This window comes from Pseudophryne corroboree, chromosome 7, assembly GCF_028390025.1.
Source record: "Pseudophryne corroboree isolate aPseCor3 chromosome 7, aPseCor3.hap2, whole genome shotgun sequence".
Classification (NCBI taxonomy): Eukaryota; Metazoa; Chordata; class Amphibia; order Anura; family Myobatrachidae; genus Pseudophryne; species Pseudophryne corroboree.
The window spans coordinates 299,988,260-300,009,495 of NC_086450.1; the positions used below are offsets into that span (position 1 = coordinate 299,988,260).

Sequence of the window (21,236 nt, forward strand, 5' to 3'; positions counted from 1 at the left end):
GCACTGTATGCATTATCACTGTATGCTAGACATAATGTACTGTATACAAGGCTTGCCTTGCCTCAGTGCTGTGTATGGCCATGCTGTCTAGCTACAAAGATAGATTTATACTATCTTTACACCATAATGTAATGTATGCATTATCACTGTATGCAAGACATAATGTAATGTATACAAGGCTTGCCTTGCCTCAGTGCTGTGTATGGCCATGCTTTCTATGTGGAAGGCCAGTCAGCATGAGAGTTTAAATTTTGGAAAGTGCAGTACATATTTTGTTCAAACAAATTTCCTATATCTGACATGTGGGGCTGGATGTAATGAAGTCCGAGTTCGCCAGGGGATCGGGTTTCCGGCTGGACTCATACATTTTTTTTTAAATCGGCAATCATGTACAAGGCATGATTTTGCCTTATACTTGATTGCCACATTAAAAAATGTCTAAGTTCAGCCGGAACCCACACCTCCGTCCAACTCGGACTTCATTACTTCCGACCCGTGAGATGGGATTGTTCCACAGTCTGTCTAGAAAATGTATGTGGTCATCTGATTATTGCATGAACATGTTTATCTGTTCCTTGGCCAACCATATTTGTTTTGGGTCTGCTTGCAATTTAGTCAGGTGATTATTTCTGTCTAACTAAACCATAGACCTGGTCACTTGTCAGTTATGCTAAATCACTTCATTGTGTGTTATCTGTACTACAGTTAAACATCTGTGGGTAGATGTACTAAGCCTTGTAGAGTGATAAAGTGGAGAGAGCTAAAGTGCCAGCCAACCAGCTCCTGTCCTTTTTCAAACACAGACTGTAACATTACAGAATTGGTTGGTACTGTACTTCACAGGGGCATAGGTTCATATCAGATAACCAGAGGTGAAACAGACTAATGGTGCACCACCAACACACACATCCACATACCTGTATGCACAAAAACATATATGTACACACACAGCCACAAATACACACTCACAGCCACAAATACACACTCACAGCCACATATGCACGCTCACACAACCACATATACACATTCACAACCACATATACATACACATAACCACATATACACACAGGCACATATACACACTTATAATGTCATATGCACATACTTAACCACATATACACAGAGGCACATATGTACACACACAACCACATATACACACTCACAGCCACATATGCACACACATAATAACCAGATATACACACTTAATAATTTAATTTATTCAGTGTATTTCAGCTATTACAGTTGTAATAAATCTGTCTCATCTCTCATCCCCTTTGTACCAGTTATTGACTGGCACACACCCCATTTCCTCTTACTTACGGCCAAACAGCACACAGTGAGGCACCCCATAGTGCGGGCAGCAGCACCTCTCCCAGTGATAGGAGCACGGGACGCTGATTCCCACATCTGCTGCTAGCCACTGCCCCCATTACTCCCAGCCATGTCACAGTGCTACAGGATAAAGCACAGGACCGCAGTGCTGCAGTCCCGGAGCTCTGCTCACATACAGCAGTAGGGAAAGGGGAGTTGGTTGGCTCTGCGTGCGGGAGCCAGGCTTTAAGGGGACGGGCACTCTGATTAACACTGCTGACAAACCCCATCTCTACTTATGCAGACTGAGAGCTGATGCTCATTGCTCACTGGTGCACACACAGTGATTGAAGTGACCAGAGGCAATAGAGAAGGTACCCATTTCAGAGCAGGAGCCAGGCGGTAACCAACTCCATTGTCTCCGGTACTTCCACCACTGGTACTTCCTCTCTCACCACTTTATCACCATCTAAGACTTAGTACGTCTCCCCCTTAGTCCAATATCTTTCAGTGTTTGCTCCTATTGCATATCATTCTTTATTGCAAGCCCTATACACTGTCCAACAAATGTTTTCTCCTAAACTTATATTAAGTGGTCAGTGTTAAAAAAGAATGTGTTCAAATGCATTTATAAAGATAATTTCCAGCATTGTGCATTTTTCCGTAACATTATTATAATATATTTAGTCACTTAATTTGTTTCTAATAACCTCTTTAGATCAGATTTTCATTAGCTTTAGCAGAAATGTAGACACATGGGAGGTCATTCCGAGTCGTTCGCTCTGAAAATTTCTTCGCATCGCAGCGTTTTTCCGCTTAGTGCGCATGCGCAATGTCCGCACTGCGACTGCGCCAAGTAAATTTGCTATGAAGTTTGGATTTTTACTCACCGCTTTTTCTTCGCTTAGGCGATCGTAGTGTGATTGACAGGAAATGGGTGTTACTGGGCGGAAACAGGCCGTTTTATGGGCGTGTGGGAAAAAACGCTACCGTTTCCGGAAAAAACGCGGGAGTGGCTGGAGAAACGTAGGAGTGTCTGGGCGAACGCTGGGTGTGTTTGTGACGTCAAACCAGGAACGATAAGCACTGAACTGATCGCAGATGCCGAGTAAGTCTGAAGCTACTCTGAAACTGCTACGAGATGTGTAATCGCAATATTGCGAATCTTTCGTTCGCAATTTTAAGAAGCTAAGATTCACTCCCAGTAGGCGGCGGCTTAGCGTGTGCAATACTGCTAAAATCGCCTTGCGAGCGAACAACTCGGAATGAGGGCCATGATTTTAAAAGTACACCAGTTAATAAACAGGAAAACTACTGTGAAAATCAATACAGAAATCAAAAGGAGATTCTCACTAGAGAAATTGGAAAATATTTGCTTAATCACTTACGTCTCTTCAAATGATTCATTTTTTAAATAAATTATTGAATATAGAAGGCGAGATGAAAGGCCAATGAAACACCAAGGTAAACATTTAATTATATGCAGAAGGCCTTAAAAATAAATGCTAAAGCAGGTCACAGAGTTGTTCAGAGTTTATACAGAGAGCATAAATGTGTTATTAATTGCAGAGAGTCATAGTGTTCTTGTAGACCAGTAATTTACAGAGCAACTAAAGGACATGAAGAGCCACTAATCAGAATGAATATGTAAACCAGTCATTTATATATGACTACATTGGATTACAGATATGTATTTAATAAGCAACATACTGTTAACGACATTTAAACCCTAGGTAAAGGCATATTTTGGCAACTTTGTGTAAGTGCACTAATTAGACTGCTATCATTCTCGGAAAATGTTACTGTCAGAAACATTTAGTATGGTCATCAGAAAATACATTCTTACATTTTTCATTTAAATATTATTACAGTACCATGGGACACTTAGTACATTTAAAGAAGTCATTAAGAACACATTTTTGAAGAGTATATTCCTATACAAACAGGAAAACTGGATCAAATAGCTTTTTATTATTTTATTTCCATGCTGTTGCTGTTGCATTTTTTTTAATACAACTTTCATTGTATACAAATCAATTTGCGGGTAATAGGCTGCAATACATCTGCATTGGGTCAATTCCCTGATCCCCCAACACCGAGGTAAGGGAATTAATCTAGTTGGCTGGTTGGAATGAAAATCTGGTGAGCAAATGTCAATCAACAATATGATCCCAAAATGCTGGATAACAGTATTTTATTTGTTTCTAGAATTTTTCATTAAATATTTAATTGTTGTATGAAGTAATATCCATTAATCATTAAACCAACATTTCCACCATGATACTGTACTTTTAAACAAACTGTGTGGGATCTCAATCCTCCTATACAGAAAGTCTAAATCATCACCAAATCCACATCAGAGCCCTGCATCTACTCTCTGGAGATTCCTCTCCCCCCTCAGGGTATACAGAGCACAGTGCTCTTCTCTGACTTCACTCAATTTAAACAGTTATGTATCCTAAGAGTCTCCCAGAAGTGGTCACATTTGGAGCACAGTTTATGGAGGATTAAAGTGGCATTTCAGCATCCTATCTGCTGAGAAATATACAGTATGTCACTATTATTTTGTTTATCATTAGAGAACGTTCTATAGTGCTATGCAAACATTGTGTTATTTTCCTCACCTGAATACAACATCAAAGTAATTTTCAGCTGTACATTATGCAATTTTGACCTAATTAATGAGCATGCTGGTGTCTCATTAACACAGCTTTGTCAATCACTGTTTTAAAAGTAAAAATATGCTCTACTCAGATCGTATCAATTAGATTTTTGGAAAGTAATATATTTGAGAAAAGTGGTGTGCTTGAAGTCAATGGAGCAATTTTCACGTATCTGGAGATTTTCAATTAATTTCAAGAAAAATAATTAGAGATTTATTCAGAGATGGATGAAGATCGCTGCATACACAGCCAGATCTGCATCCATCTCCTCACATGCTGGGGTCTGCAATTAGATTGCGGATGCATCAGAACTAAGGTTGACCCCTGGCAGCACAGGCACCCGAAAAACGGTCCCGCCCTGCCCACCCAATGCTGAATCACTGACCCATGGATGCCCACTGCTGCCAATCACACTGCGGCTGCATCCTTCCGGGCCTAAAGAGATCTAAAGATCCTGGATATGCAAATTTAAGCATACGTTCACTTGCTTAACAGCATATTAAGGCCAGTGTGGCAAAGCTGTAACAGCACAGTTGATGACAGGTACTCCTCTGACTTTGGCTACCACCATAGTCTGAAGTAGATGGATCCTTCTGAATCACATGTATGTGGCAACAAAGTGGTGCAGTTGTAAAATTGCTTTCAGGTAAATATTCAGTTTAGAAACTCATATACTATTCACCTTTTTTCTCTTGGTTAGTATACAGTATTTAAGACAACAAGCATCAAGATATTTACACCCGCACCTCGTGCTCACCAACATACATAATTTTGCTTTGCACTCCATAGACGTGTGTAGAAATGTTAGCAATGTTGGGCTACTGTAATGTGCACAATTAAATATTGTGGTGGCACATCATAGATAATTGGATTCCCCCCTAAAGGTGGGTCCCATAATCTACATCTCTATTTTTTCTTGTTTTCTTTTTAGAAGTTTAGTTTGTCACTTTTGTAAGTAAATAGAGCAGATTTAATATAAAAGATTCTGCTGCTCCCAACTATGGGCTAAAGTGTAAGTGGGCATTGAGTTTTTGCAACCAACAGGTTCCATATCAACACAAGTACAACTATGGGGAGATGTACTGTATCAACCTTTTAGAGAGATAATGTGGAGAGATGGAAGGTATCAATCAACTTCTGCCATTTTACAGGCTAAGTTTGAAAAAAGACAGAAGCCGATTGATACTTAATTTTACTCTACTTTATCTCTCTGCAAGCTTTGATACACCTCCCCCATGATTTTTGACAAAAGAAGATAATGCTCACAATAGCATTATTATTCTAAACCAATTATTTATATTGCAATGGAAAATTAATCAAATTAATTAAATATTTTTTAAAGGAAATAGCATACATTAAGAAACGACTTTTACCAATTATCATAGATTTAGTATCCCACAGGATTTCCATCATGAGTAGTTATAGCTAGTTTATAATTCCATTGTGTATTTAACCATTGACTAGGTTCCAGTAACAGTATACAAATTTCTATTGCAAATTTGAAACAGTAATGACAACACATGTTGAAAGCCACTACAATTTTACATTTAATGTTGCAGTATTGTAATATAAAAATATGTGAAGTTACATATATCATATCTGTGTCTTTTATTATAAAAAAAATAGGCAGTTTCATGAGCAAAGCAATTTCATGAACACTCTATATGCTTATGAGTAAGTGATTTTCTTGTCACAGTGGCTGCATGATGACTGGCTGATACTACAGCCATAGCTCCCCAGACATTGCTCATCAATAACATTCTAATATAAATACTTGTTTTCTGGGTTTTTAAATTAGAAAGTTAATCTCAAAAGAACACTAGTAAATCTGTAAGGAGTCATGCAGAAAATAAGTGGACATGACCTTTTTGATGAAATTGACAAATTTTGTTACACTTCAAGAGCTACAAATTAATTGACAGCAAAAGCACTAAGACACATACAACCAGGGGTGGAACTATCATTGGTGCAGCAGGTGCACTGCACCAGGGCCCGTGAGGACTTAGGCATCCACTACCGTCAAAACCAGCAATGAGTTATCTCCTTGACACCACCCCTTACCCCGCAGACCTTTTGGAGCAGTGTCAGATGAAAGGCCCAGTGCAAAGAGCAGGGTGGGCCCCACTGTCAGAGGGTCCTGCCCCTTAGAGAGGCAGGGCTAAACTTGTGTGTGCCATACTGATAGAGGAGTCCTGTCACCTATCAGCGCTGATGATCACAGCCACATACTGCTTCTAATTAACAGACAGCTGTACATTTTATCTAATTCTCTGCTGTCTGTGAATTAAATGCAGCCACAACCAGTGTACTGTAAATGGTACTGTCAGAGTCTGCCTGACCAGTTGCCAAACTTAGGAAAACACAAGGAGCCGGGGTCCCTGTCACAGACAGAGCAAAAGCTGCTGTGTTCCTGAACCCACCAAGGTACGTGCCCCCTGTTCTCCACACTCACAGGAAATTGTGCTTGTGCCCTTGTCACCCGCTATCTCTCCCTGTTACTCACTGCCTCTCTGTCACCTTCTGCTTCTCCTTGCATTCCACTGTCACATTGTACCTCCCATTGCCTTGCATCAGTGCCGTAACTAAGTGTGTGTGGAGGGGGCACCGCACATGGCGCTGCAGGGTTGGGGGTGTTGTTGGAGGTATTTGTCAGTTATCTGCTTTAATTTCTTTCACTTGCAGCTTCCCCCTTTTTGAAGCCCAGCATCTCCTGACCATCACTGTCTCCTACCCTGACCCATTATGTCACTAATACCAATTGATTAATAAACTCAACTTGAGATTTGATTATTATTCAGTCATACTGTCCTTTATTACATTTCAAGATGCTGACATACCTGGTAATCGATCTCAATGCCTGTGGCATTGCAGTCAAAGGTAGATAATTCTAAAGTTAGAAAAGTCTAACTATTTGAAGCTTACCTTGTACATGGTGAAAAAAATGATCAGCATTGCGACTGAGCAGATCTATGTAGTGTGTGGCTGCAAGAGATTGGATGTGTAGCTGCACACTACATAGATATGCTCAATTGCAATGCTGATTATTATTATTTTTACAAAGTACCAGCTTCATATAGTGTTCATAGTTTTTATACAGGATCAAATAGCTCAATGAGTAGGGTGTCTGCTTAGAATTCAACGGGTTATAGGTTTGACTCCTGGGTATGGCAGTATACTGAAATGTATTATTTAATAAAGGGTAATGTAACTGAATAACAACGAGCTCTCAAGTTATGTGCATGAATGTGGTTTAAAGAGGATTTGTGTCCAAATTCATTTTCTTGCAGCGGTCTATAAATATATGTGTATGTTTATCTATATATATACCAGTGACATGCGGTGACTTCAATGGCTGGGGAGGCACTGGCTTCTCCAGTACATCCCCAGCAGCCTGCGTGTAGAGCCACTGGTGGGAGAGTGCAACAGGCGCTGGCACTGCTGAGGCTGTTACCTGACAGGAGGAGGAGATCGCTGGCCGCCGCTGCACAATGCTCTCCCAGCTCCGGCCTTACCACCACTGATGATCTGTTGCTGCCAGCTGCAAGGTACAATGGAGAGCACCGGGCGTGCGCTGCTCCTGTCAGGAAGGCTTAGATCCCCCAGGCCCCAGCAGGAGAGAGGAGTCGGGGGAATGAAGAAAGGTGAGCCTTGATCCGCCGCCTCCTATGGGTGATTGGACAGCAGATCCAGCACTGGATCCGCTGTTCAATCACATGTGCCTTGCTGGCAGGGGAAACCCGTCGCTGTCAACGAGGCACATGTAGAAGTGCTGCTTTGACAGCTTTTTTTCAATGGGCATTTACAGCCCAGTGCTTGGCCCTGCCCACCCGCTCTCTCCCCGTTACCATTGTCAGTGGGAGGCACTTGCTACCAGTGCCTCCCAAACTAACTTAAGGCCTTAAAATTATTAGAATAATGTAAAGAAGATACTTATAACACTTAAGTGTCATAAGTATTTTCCTTGTATTACTGTAATCATTAATGATGACAGGGTAGGCACTGCCTCCCCTGACTGCACGTCCCTGATATATATATATATATATATATATATATATATATGGGAAGATGCATCATAGCATTGGGTTTCTCTGGGATCAATGTTGTCATGCCCCTTACCCACGAGGCATGCACCTTATGTTACTAATGTCCCTATTGAAAAAAATGTGTGTATGTTTGTGTGTGTGTGGGGGCGAGGCAATTTTCTCTCTGGCCCAGGACACCAAAATGGTCAGTTATGGCTCTGCCTTGCGTTGTCACCCTCTACCTCCCCCTTTCTAACACTGTCATCCTTTACCTCTTCCTGTAACCCACTGCTGTGAGGCATATTGTAAACTTGGATTGCCGTGGAGTAAGGGGGGGCCAAAATATTTTTTTGCACTTGATTATGTGAATAACATGCAAGAAAAGAACAGTACAGAATAACAATAACGCAAAGCACTTTCAATTCACTGCTATGTGAATACTTTCAGTACAGTACGTTGAGGTGGTAGAACTTGGGGTTTACAGTGTCCAAGGGAATGTATGACACTCCTGTGAATTGTTTGACAATATTATTTGTTTACCACTGGGCACAACAAAAGTACATATACTGTACTTTCATTTAGCTTTGGAGACTGCAAAGCTTCTCAATGCAGAGAAAAGCTATCAAAAGTGGTTTTGACAAATTTTAGTATTCTTTGTGATTTACATAGCAATTTTGCAGTTGCCATGTAAATATTCATTTTTTAAAGCTTCCTGAAAAATTAAGTATATCTCACCATCACGAATATTATTGATTTTTGCATTGTTAAGTGTAGAGGAGGGGAATCTATTAAAGAACAATTTGCCACATTGCCATGGAAATCTCCAAAAATAATTTCAGCAGTTAAGACAGATGAGATTGCATAAAAACCAGTGAGATTTCCAATTAGTTTAATAGACATTGATTTGAATGGGCACAGAAAGTCCATACAAATGCATTGTCGATTACAATTAAAGGGAAAATGCTACACGAAGTAGATATAAAATAAAAACATATTAATTGATTTTGAGGAACTATAAGTTCCAGCAAGCCTAAGCTGACATTCCCTGCTTGGACATACCTACTTGGATCTTGAAAATATAGAGAATTGTGGAACTATGAGTAGCCAGCATGTCCGGCAGGCAATGTCACGCTGAAGCAGTGCCACGGCAGTATTTTTTGTTGCGCCAACATCTATATAGCTTTCAATGGTAACACAGATCAGTACCGCCTCAGTCAATCTCAAGCAAGCATCATGAAAGCATTGCTTGCTATTGGCTGAACTTTACTTCTTCAGATTCTATTGTAAATTAAATTAAATGGTCTTTCCGTCTAGCTCAAAAGCATTGTCTACTGAAATGAAAGGGAATTAATAGCATTTTTTTCTCAGCAGAATAATATCACCCTAACATACCTGATTTTAAATTCATGCTTAATAGATTATTCAGTTTAGGGATTAATTAATTTATTTTATTTATGTCAATCTATTTTATCTACTGAACAAAATTGCTCATTTATTCATCTTTCTCTGCATGCCCTAGAAGGAAATGTGAAAATAAGTATGTACAAAAGAAATCAAAGGGTGTACCTACAGATGTGTCCTCAAACACCTAGGGGGTATTCAATTTAGTGTCATTTTTTCGACTGGTCAAAAAACAGCACTAATTCGACTCAGGGTATTCATTTGCGGGCATTTTTGCCAGTTTTTGAATCAGTTTTCGCCCATGCCATTACACTTTTTTTTTTTTTATCAGTATGGGCAAAAATTGCACCAAAAATTAGCGAAAATGCTGGCAAATTTGCCAAAACATGTGTATTGGCTAAAAATTTGCTGATACACATGGTTTATGCCAGTGCCAGATTTTTCAATCAGTTGAAAAGATGGCACAGGCATTGAGTAGGTCAAATGTAAATTTGACCTAAAAACGGGCGAAAGGGATTACACAAAAAAATAGGAAGTTGCAGCATACTAAAGCTCTAAGCAGAACCCTTAAATAACCATCACTTCCAAGTATTTTTCATCCCACCCACTGGTGTACCAGTTGGTGCAGCCATCTTGGGTGCACAACAAAGGTTACAGTGTGTGAGATAACCCATACAAGAAATATAGACATATATACGAGTGACTAATAAACACTGAATGCATAGTTCCACATGTTAGGCATCCTTCCTAAAAAAGGACCATCTGAGGCAGCCAAGTGGGGCACTCTGTGTAGGTTACATCTGTCAGGGCATGCAATTAGCAGAGATATTACAGATTAATCAGTAAAGTTTAGTTGCATCGCAAAGTGACAAAAATACACATTACAGAGAAAAAAGGCAAAAAAGATGCTTGGCGCAAACTGATTTTGCACTGACCCTGGCTCAGAAGACTGTCTGAAGTGACTGCGACAATAGTGTATCAGGGCACATCTGTACAGTAATTCACCAGTCTACACTTGTTTTGCATATTAAAAAATCAGGAAGTATCTCTTTCATTCAGCCAAATTCTGGTAATTTCCTTATGTTCATGTGTATATGTCATCTTTCTGTGCAAACATAACAGTAAAAACATACAACCCTAGAGCTGATTTATACAAGAGCTGATTTTGTGCCAGGCCTCTCTACATTTCCTTATTGTAAATCAGACCCTTTCCTAATGTTTTGCTGAATTTACTGCTACAGTATATAATTGCAAGAGCTGTTTTTTTTTATCATAAAATGCAGTTGCCAATCTGTAGTAAGAAAATATTGTTTCTCTCATCTGAATTAAAACTGGAAAAAGAAACTTTGGACTGCTGACAGAAAAAGTGTATCAGAAAGTAAATGAACAGATGGGCATAGAGTACATTGAGGTACACATTACAGATATGTAATGAGTTTTAATGTACACCAATGTATGCTCACTTCAACCTATGTACTAAACTGTGATATCAGAACTTGTAAGCACTCCTATGGAATCAGCTGCAATAACAGCTTGCTGCAGCTTTTCCATTCTAACCTGGTTTTTCCTTCCACTCTCTGAGTAGCTAATTGAAATATTATTAAACTCAATAACAGTTGATATCTGCAGTTAACCGATAACACTAATCCTAACTCTAAATCATTGGCATATCTATATTGGGTGCAGGGTGTGTGGTGGAGGCCCACAATGCACACCCTGTACCCATATAATAATACACAACCCTCCATAGTCCCACAGTGGTCATTTTACCAGTGATTTGCAAATGAGCACATGTAAAGTGGAGATGTCTCCAAGACCAAGATGCGGGCACCATGGGGGTAATTCCAAGTTGATCGCAGCAGGAAATTTTTTAGCAGTTGAGCAAAACCATGTGCAGTGCAGGGGGGGCAGATATAACATGTGCAGAGAGAGTTAGATTTGGGTGGGTTATTTTGTTTCTGTGCAGGGTAAATACTGGCTGCTTTATTTTTACACTGCAATTTAGATTGCAGATTGAACTCACCACACCCAAATCTAACTCTCTCTGCACATGTTAAATCTGCCTCCCCTGCAGTGCACATGGTTTTGCCCAATTGCTAACAAAATTCCTGCTGCGATCAACTTGGAATTACCCCCCATGTTCCCGTAGCCCTGCAAATGTGCAGTATACTCTGGCACAAAGTCAGTTGCCAGAGTCCACAGTGCTGCTGCCACAGAGAAGGGTGCCCACACAGAGCCTGTACATGGGCCCCCTCTTCTCTTAAATCACTCCTGCTTTAAGTATTTGTCTAAAGATAAAGACACTCAAAACAATATTTTTTTTCTCAATTATTTTCCCCTCTTTTCAGCAACAAACTTCTAAGGGACAGCTGTGGCATTAACATGCAGTCCCAGCCAAGTTCCTGTAGGCAGCCTTTATTTGTCTGAAAAGTCTGCCTACTCTGCATATGCCCCATCTCCCTACAGTGTATATATATATATATATATATATATATATAGTTTATATTTTTATGCACTTTACATATATTTCTTTTACCGGCATTTCTTTGCTTTGAGTACACTCAGATATGCCATTTTACAAAGTTGTGTGATTACCTTGCTGTAAAACAGTGTAATTACCAAATGTGGGGCAGTGACTATGCAGATAGTGGACAGACTTACTATATATATATATATAATACAGGATGAACCACAAAGTGGAACAGATAGCACTCACCAGATTTCAAATCAATAATTCAGCAAAAAGAATATTTAATGTGAATGGTTATCTCACTTGAGATTACCATTGACATTAAATATTCTTTTTGCTGAATTATTGATTTGAAATCTGGTGTGTGCTATCTGTTCCACTTTGTGGTTCATCCTGTATTGTACTATGGGTCCCACCTCTGTGTGGGTCGGACTCTGATTGGCACCCCAGTAGTTGGCAGAGCTGTGTGAGAGTGCAGGGATCTTTGGTTATATATATATATATATATATATATATATTTTTATTTTATATATATATATATATATATATATATATCACATTGTAGCAGCGGCACTCTGAGACTTCTCAGAAAGGTGCAAAAAAGAAGTTATATTTATTTAATGTTTTGGGGTATTGAAGGGAGTAATACCCCTAAATGTTGAATAAATATCACTGCTTACTTGTACCTTTCTAAAAAGTCTGAGTGCCGCTGCTTCTATGTGCTATATATATGAAGGCACCTGAGCAGGTAAACATGGGGTAATGTCGGAGTACCGGATTCATTGCAAGGAAAAAAAAAAATCACATATATATATATATATATATATATATATATATATATATATATATGTGTAGTCATATAATGCCATTCCCATATAGTGTTATATAAAGTAGGCCTTTAAGGACAATTTTAACATATTCCTCCTACCTGAATAGAAGAAAACATTAAAGTGCTGTGAAAGCAATGGCTTGCTTTGTAGTAGTGGGGTATTAATAGAGAAGAGTGATGTAAAATGCCCTTTCATTGTCACAGTTTTAAACCTATCAGTAGGAGAAAACCTGATGTTAAACTTTCATTTTCATATTATCCGGTTTTCTATATTAATTTATTTATTTTAATTAATCATTTCTGAGAACCCAATATCTTCATGTATTGGGGACAACTAAGTGCAAGATTAAGAAGCTTTAACATAACATTTTTACAGGTTTTTTTCCAATAAGCTGCTAGTTGACAAGCGGTTGCCATAACTTATGTGATTTAGTAATTTATTTTAGTGTTGAATGGTGGGGAGTCCCAATGGAGAGAAGAAAAAATTTGGTTTCACATGAAAGGGGTATTTGACATGTCCACCAAATGTGAAGCAAAGTCTGTGGGACAGTCTCTTCAGCATCTGTCCAATGTATCTGGGAACATTTCTTTTAAATATGATGACACATAATAGCATCTATGCAATAGTTTATAGACATTTTCATTTACTTAAATTAGAGCTAGTGGCAGCATTCTCTTGTATCTCTATCCAGTTATTGTCCTCAAGCACTACTCCTTAATCTGTCTCTCTTGCTGACTGTGTGGTTCACGGGGAGAAGATTTAATCAGAGTATGGGAATGATAGTTTTAAACTAATATTTTATGAAGTTTTTTTCTGCATTCTCTTAGTATTATTATTATAATACTCTTACTCTCATTCTCTTATTAATATTTGAAAAATACAAATGCAAAACTTGTTTATTCTAGTTGGGTCATAAGTGAAATAAAATTTCTGCAAATCTAAGTTTTAAGGCAATTTGTATAAAGTTGTCTTTATAAAAAACACTTGTGAGGTCTTGTGTGAAAAGTCACAAAATTGTGCTAGATAATAGTTACAGGTCAACAACTTCACATAAATAGGAAAAAGAAGTACAGTATGCAGATCCATTGGAGCAAACCTGCTGTCTGAGCATCTATATCAGGGGTGGGGAACCTTTTTTTCTGCCAAGGGCCATTTGGATTTTTTTAGCATCATCCATAGGCCATTTTTGAAGCATGCCCCCCCAAATCATGTACTGCGCTCCTGGAAAAGTAGGTATGACCTTACACATAATGCCCACATTAGTGCTCCTTACACATAATGGCCCCAGTAATAGCTGCTTACACATACTGCCCCAGAAATGCCCACCGTAGTGCCAGATACACATAATGCCCCAGTACAATGCCAGTTACATATAATGCCCCAGTATAATGCCAGTTACACATAATGTCCCCAGTACAGTGCCAGTTACACATAATACCCGAGTGTAGTGCCAGTTACATATAATGTCCCCAGCAGGGCACTCACCACTGCAGGAGAGGTACCATCCAGACTCCTGAAGGTAAAAAGCAACAACTAACTGTTAAATAGCGCCCCACAATTTTGTTTGTGTGTATACACAAATAGTGTCAATAATGAATATAAAATTGTCCTGGAAGACTGCGCATCCGTAAACACTATGTGTGGTAGTGATAAATTGAAGAAAAGGAAAGAAGAAAAAACGGAAAGCGCTGAATTCCAGGAAATATATAAAACGATGAGAGCCAACAATTCAAAATTGATACAAATTTATTAATATTATAAATCAAAAATAAAATATAGAAATGAAAACTGCATGTAAAACCTAAGGAAAATGGGTTATAAAACACCTCTGTATATTCTGTTAGAGATGAGCGCCTGAAATTTTTCGGGTTTTGTGTTTTGGTTTTGGGTTCGGTTCCGCGGCCGTGTTTTGGGTTCGAACGCGTTTTGGCAAAACCTCACCGAATTTTTTTTGTCGGATTCGGGTGTGTTTTGGATTCGGGTGTTTTTTTCCAAAAACACTAAAAAACAGCTTAAATCATAGAATTTGGGGGTCATTTTGATCTCAAAGTATTATTAACCTCAAAAACCATAATTTACACTCATTTTCAGTCTATTCTGAATACCTCACAATATTATTTTTAGTCCTAAAATTTGCACCGAGGTCGCTGTGTGAGTAAGATAAGCGACCCTAGTGGCCGACACAAACACCGGGCCCATCTAGGAGTGGCACTGCAGTGTCACGCAGGATGTCCCTTCCAAAAAACCCTCCCCAAACAGCACATGACGCAAAGAAAAAAAGAGGCGCAATGAGGTAGCTGTGTGAGTAAGATTAGCGACCCTAGTGGCCGACACAAACACCGGGCCCATCTAGGAGTGGCACTGCAGTGTCACGCAGGATGGCCCTTCCAAAAAACCCTCCCCAAACAGCACATGACGCAAAGAAAAAAAGAGGCGCAATGAGGCAGCTGTGTGAGTAAGATTAGCGACCCTAGTGGCCGACACAAACACCGGGCCCATCTAGGAGTGGCACTGCAGTGTCACGCAGGATGTCCCTTCCAAAAAACCCTCCCCAAACAGCACATGACGCAAAGAAAAAAAGAGGCGCAATGAGGTAGCTGTGTGAGTAAGATTAGCGACCCTAGTGGCCGACACAAACACCGGGCCCATCTAGGAGTGGCACTGCAGTGTCACGCAGGATGGCCCTTCCAAAAAACCCTCCCCAAACAGCACATGACGCAAAGAAAAAAAGAGGCGCAATGAGGTAGCTGTGTGAGTAAGATTAGCGACCCTAGTGGCCGACACAAACACCGGGCCCATCTAGGAGTGGCACTGCAGTGTCACGCAGGATGTCCCTTCCAAAAAACCCTCCCCAAACAGCACATGACGCAAAGAAAAAAAGAGGCTTTTTACTGATATTTGGTGTTTTGGATTTGACATGCTCTGTACTATGACATTGGGCATCGGCCTTGGCAGACGACGTTGCTGGCATTTCATCGTCTCGGCCATGACTAGTGGCAGCAGCTTCAGCACGAGGTGGAAGTGGATCTTGATCTTTCCCTAATTTTGGAACCTCAACATTTTTGTTCTCCATATTTTAATAGGCACAACTAAAAGGCACCTCAGGTAAACAATGGAGATGGATGGATTGGATACTAGTATACAATTATGGACGGGCTGCCGAGTGCCGACACAGAGGTAGCCACAGCCGTGAACTACCGCACTGTACTGTGTCTGCTGCTAATATATAGACTGGTTGATAAAGAGATAGTATACTCGTAACTAGTATGTATGTATAAAGAAAGAAAAAAAAACCACGGTTAGGTGGTATATACAATTATGGACGGGCTGCCGAGTGCCGACACAGAGGTAGCCACAGCCGTGAACTACCGCACTGTACACTGGTTGATAAAGAGATAGTAGTATACTCGTAACAACTAGTATGACACTATGACGACGGTATAAAGAATGAAAAAAAAACCACGGTTAGGTGGTATATATTATAATAATAATACAATTATGGATGGACGGACTGCCTGCCGACTGCCGACACAGAGGTAGCCACAGCCGTGAACTACCGCACTGTACACTGGTTGATAAAGAGATAGTAGTATACTCGTAACAACTAGTATGACACTATGACGACGGTATAAAGAATGAAAAAAAAACCACAGTTAGGTGGTATATATTATAATAATAATACAATTATGGATGGACGGACTGCCTGCCGACTGCCGACACAGAGGTAGCCACAGCCGTGAACTACCGCACTGTACACTGGTTGATAAAGAGATAGTAGTATACTCGTAACAACTAGTATGACACTATGACGGTATAAAGAATGAAAAAAAACCACGGTTAGGTGGTATATATTATAATAATAATACAATTATGGATGGACGGACTGCCTGCCGACTGCCGACACAGAGGTAGCCACAGCCGTGAACTACCGCACTGTACACTGGTTGATAAAGAGATAGTAGTATACTCGTAACAATTAGGATGACACTATGACGGTATAAAGAATGAAAAAAAAACCACGGTTAGGTGGTAGGTATATAATAATAAATAATACAATTCTGGTCGGACGGACTGCCTGCCGTGTGCCGACACAGAGGTAGCCACAGCCGTGAACTACCGCACTGTACACTGGTTGATAAAGAGATAGTAGTATACTCGTAACAATTAGGATGACACTATGACGGTATAAAGAATGAAAAAAAAAACACGGTTAGGTGGTAGGTATATAATAATAAATAATACAATTCTGGTCGGACGGACTGCCTGCCGTGTGCCGACACAGAGGTAGCCACAGCCGTGAACTACCGCACTGTACACTGGTTGATAAAGAGATAGTAGTATACTCGTAACAATTAGGATGACACTATGACGGTATAAAGAATGAAAAAAAAACCACGGTTAGGTGGTAGGTATATAATAATAAATAATACAATTCTGGTCGGACGGACTGCCTGCCGTGTGCCGACACAGAGGTAGCCACAGCCGTGAACTACCGCACTGTACACTGGTTGATAAAGAGATAGTAGTATACTCGTAACAATTAGGATGACACTATGACGGTATAAAGAATGAAAAAAAAACCACGGTTAGGTGGTAGGTATATAATAATAAATAATACAATTCTGGTCGGACGGACTGCCTGCCGTGTGCCGACACAGAGGTAGCCACAGCCGTGAACTACCGCACTGTACACTGGTTGATAAAGAGATAGTAGTATACTCGTAACAATTAGGATGACACTATGACGGTATAAAGAATGAAAAAAAAACCACGGTTAGGTGGTAGGTATATAATAATAAATAATACAATTCTGGTCGGACGGACTGCCTGCCGTGTGCCGACACAGAGGTAGCCACAGCCGTGAACTACCGCACTGTACACTGGTTGATAAAGAGATAGTAGTATACTCGTAACAATTAGGATGACACTATGACGGTATAAAGAATGAAAAAAAAACCACGGTTAGGTGGTAGGTATATAATAATAAATAATACAATTCTGGTCGGACGGACTGCCTGCCGTGTGCCGACACAGAGGTAGCCACAGCCGTGAACTACCGCACTGTACACTGGTTGATAAAGAGATAGTAGTATACTCGTAACAATTAGGATGACACTATGACGGTATAAAGAATGAAAAAAAAACCACGGTTAGGTGGTAGGTATATAATAATAAATAATACAATTCTGGTCGGACGGACTGCCTGCCGTGTGCCGACACAGAGGTAGCCACAGCCGTGAACTACCGCACTGTACTGTGTCTGCTGCTAATATAGACTGGTTGATATTTAAAGAGATATTAGTAGTATACAACAATACTATACTGGTGGTCAGGCACTGGTCACCACTCCTGCAGCAAAAGTGTGCACTGTTAATTAATATAATTGTACTCCTGGCTCCTGCTAACAACCTGCAGTGCTCCCCAGTCTCCCCCACAATTAATTATAAGCTTTTAATTTATACATTGATGACTGTGCAGCACACTGGGCTGAGCTGAGTGCACACAGACTGAGTCACACTGTGTGACTGACTGTGCTGTGTATCGTTTTTTTTTTCAGGCAGAGAACGGATATAGCAGAGAGAAGTGAACGGATATATTATATTAAATAAAAGTTAACTAGCAACTGCACTGGTCACTGACTGTGGTAAACTAACTCTGTCTGCGACTCTGCACAATCTCTCTCTATCTAATCTATCTATCTCTATTCTAATGGAGAGGACGCCAGACACGTCCTCTCCCTATCAATCTCAATGCACGAGTGAAAATGGCGGCGACGCGCGGCTCCTTATATAGAATCCGAGTCTCGCGATAGAATCCGAGCCTCGCGAGAATCCGACAGCGTCATGATGACGTTCGGGCGCGCTCGGGTTAACCGAGCAAGGCGGGAAGATCCGAGTCGCTCGGACCCGTGGAAAAAAAAGTGAAGTTCGTGCGGGTTCGGATTCAAAGAAACCGAACCCGCTCATCTCTATATTCTGTATCTAGACATCAGATAGGCATAAGTTCATATTAATGATGAATGAAGAAGATGTCCATAGTTGATATAACACCGATGAATGCTGTGCAAATAGCCGGCAAATAGAGAAGTGAATGCAGTCCCGGAATGTAGCTGGCTAAGTAAAAGAACGTATAACAGCTGGCAATTATATGAGGGACTGTGATCCCAGAGTATTATTTATTTCAAACCACCTGGTTCAAGGTGACTGTTTTACCTCTCCTGTGGGCTGGCGATGGGCCGAGCGTCCTCGACCTGATGTCCTGCAGTGCCCACTTGCGCTGTGCAGCGTGATGGAGATGCAGATGATAACCCGGGTATAAAGGGTATTGCCAGCGTTGTGTTATAGGGCCGCGGCCAGCGGTAGTAGGAAGCTTGGAAGCACTCGTACCGGAGCAATGCAAATGGTGTATTAGTAATGACACCGGAGTAGAGGTGAGCTGGAGGCGGAGTCCTAACGCGTTTCGTCACGCTCCACGTGACTTTGTCAAAGGTAACCATCCAGACTCCTGCACGACACCGATCCAGAACAACACTATCTCACCACCACCTCCTCTGATCAGCTGCAGGAGCTCAGAAGACTCGCGGGTGACGCACTTAAACAGACACCACACCGAGCACCACATAATGCACACAACCCATGTTCTCCTTGGGTGCCAGGCCCCCATCTAGTCCCGCCCATGTTTGCCTTGGCCAGGGTAACTCACACCACACTCAATTGGATGCCATCTTTCTCCTAGTACTGCCTGCTGCTGCCCCCCTTCTAGTACTGCCTGCTACTGTCCCACTATCCCATGTCCCCCTTCATCCACCCACCTCCTAGTCCCATATGTGGTTTCCCTGGTACCAAGTCCAGTCCAGGAGAAATGACTTTGCAGGCCTTATATGGCCTGTGGGTTGGACATTCCCCACCCCTGATCTATATGCTGAAGTACACTAAGGGAAAAAGGTTTACATTACACACGCATGTCTACAAATATGTCTTTATCTGTAACAAATATAGTAAAAGTAGGAACGTATTAACTCTTATCCTACAATTGTTAGGTGCCTTTGTGCCTACAAAATATGTTTTTATGATATTGAAGGTAAATACTTATAATAGCAAATCCAGCTGTGATCCTGTGAAATCTGGTTGTTATAATGATTTATTACAGATCAGTATTTATCACAAAAGTTCCATTAAAATTATATTTTGTTTTATATTAGTGTCTTAAAATTAAATTTTTAGTGTATTGCAAGCTGGTAATAGTTGATAAAGGATTGAGTTAAAAAAAATAGAAAACTGAAAAGTAAAATATGAGTTTGTGTTATAATTATTTCAGATCAGATCAACAGTTACATTATATTGGATACAAATGTTCGGAGAAAAGATAAAACTGGCAGGCTCTCAATAGTAAAACTTGATACTGTGTGTAATTTTATAATTGGGTAATTTAGCACTTATGTAAATGCTTCTAATCTCTTTTTAAGATTGATCAGGATTCTCTTAAAAATGTACCTAATCTCAAAACTGGATTTTTGCCAAGACCAAAGATGGAATAAAAATTAGTCTAAAACATTATTGAAGACAATGTTAAATACGAAGAATGCACACATGTAAAGAGTAGGTATATATTCAATGTGTGTGTGTGTGTGTGTGTGTGTGTGTGTGTGTGTGTGTGTGTGTGTGTGTGTGTGTGTAAAAAAAATATATATATATATATAAAAGTGCATTTATATATATATATATATATATACATACATATATATATACATACATACATACATACATACATACATGACTACCTAGATGAAACAAACAACAGTATTAATTGAATGGACCAAACAAGCACATTTTATATATACAGTGTGTGTGTGTATATATATATATATACATACAAATAGTAGAACAAACGGCATCGGCACTCAAAGACTTAAATAGAAGATGTGTATTTCAAAACATTCATAGCTTATGATTTTTATTACTTAGGAATTTCATTATATAATAATACCATGGCTAAATTCATGAAATTCAACTTATATTGGGTATTTTAATTTAAACTTTAGAGACATATCAAGTGATTCTGTCCATAACATTCACTGATGTGTGATATATAGTTATACTGATATACAGTATACTAGTTATCTTAAAAGATATATTTTTTTAATTACAGCAAACAGATGACTCAGCACAGACTGACGGCCAACAACAGACACAGTCTTCTGAAAACACGGAAAACAAAACACAGCCGAAGAGACTCCATGTTTCAAATATTCCCTTCAGATTTAGAGATCCAGATCTTAGACAAATGTTTGGGGTAAGTTTCCAAAGCAATTTTTAATGTGTTATATACAATTAAAAAAGATAATGTAGATATGCAGGTAACGATCATTAACATAGACTTACTGTATAAAGAATCCAGATGTTCAGATATTATGTCTATACAGTAGCTTTGAATGTGTAAATATTTAATATAGTATACTAGGTGTAGTCAACTTGTTGCTGTCTGAATGGGAACCAATATTTCTAAGACTATAAAAAAGCCACCAGGAAGACAAGCATTC

At 39.8% G+C, this 21,236-nt stretch overlaps 1 protein-coding gene across 10 annotated transcripts in view; it reads left to right on the forward strand.

Annotated features, from left to right (window-relative positions):
• The window catches only part of RBFOX1 (RNA binding fox-1 homolog 1), a 916,481-nt gene that overhangs the window by 614,698 nt on the left and 280,547 nt on the right, over positions 1-21,236 (forward strand). For all 10 annotated transcript variants that reach the window (XM_063934243.1, XM_063934244.1, XM_063934246.1 and 7 more), the window contains one exon: positions 20,846-20,989. In XM_063934243.1, coding sequence (XP_063790313.1) covers positions 20,846-20,989 — 144 coding nt within the window. The remainder of the gene's footprint in view (positions 1-20,845; positions 20,990-21,236) is intronic.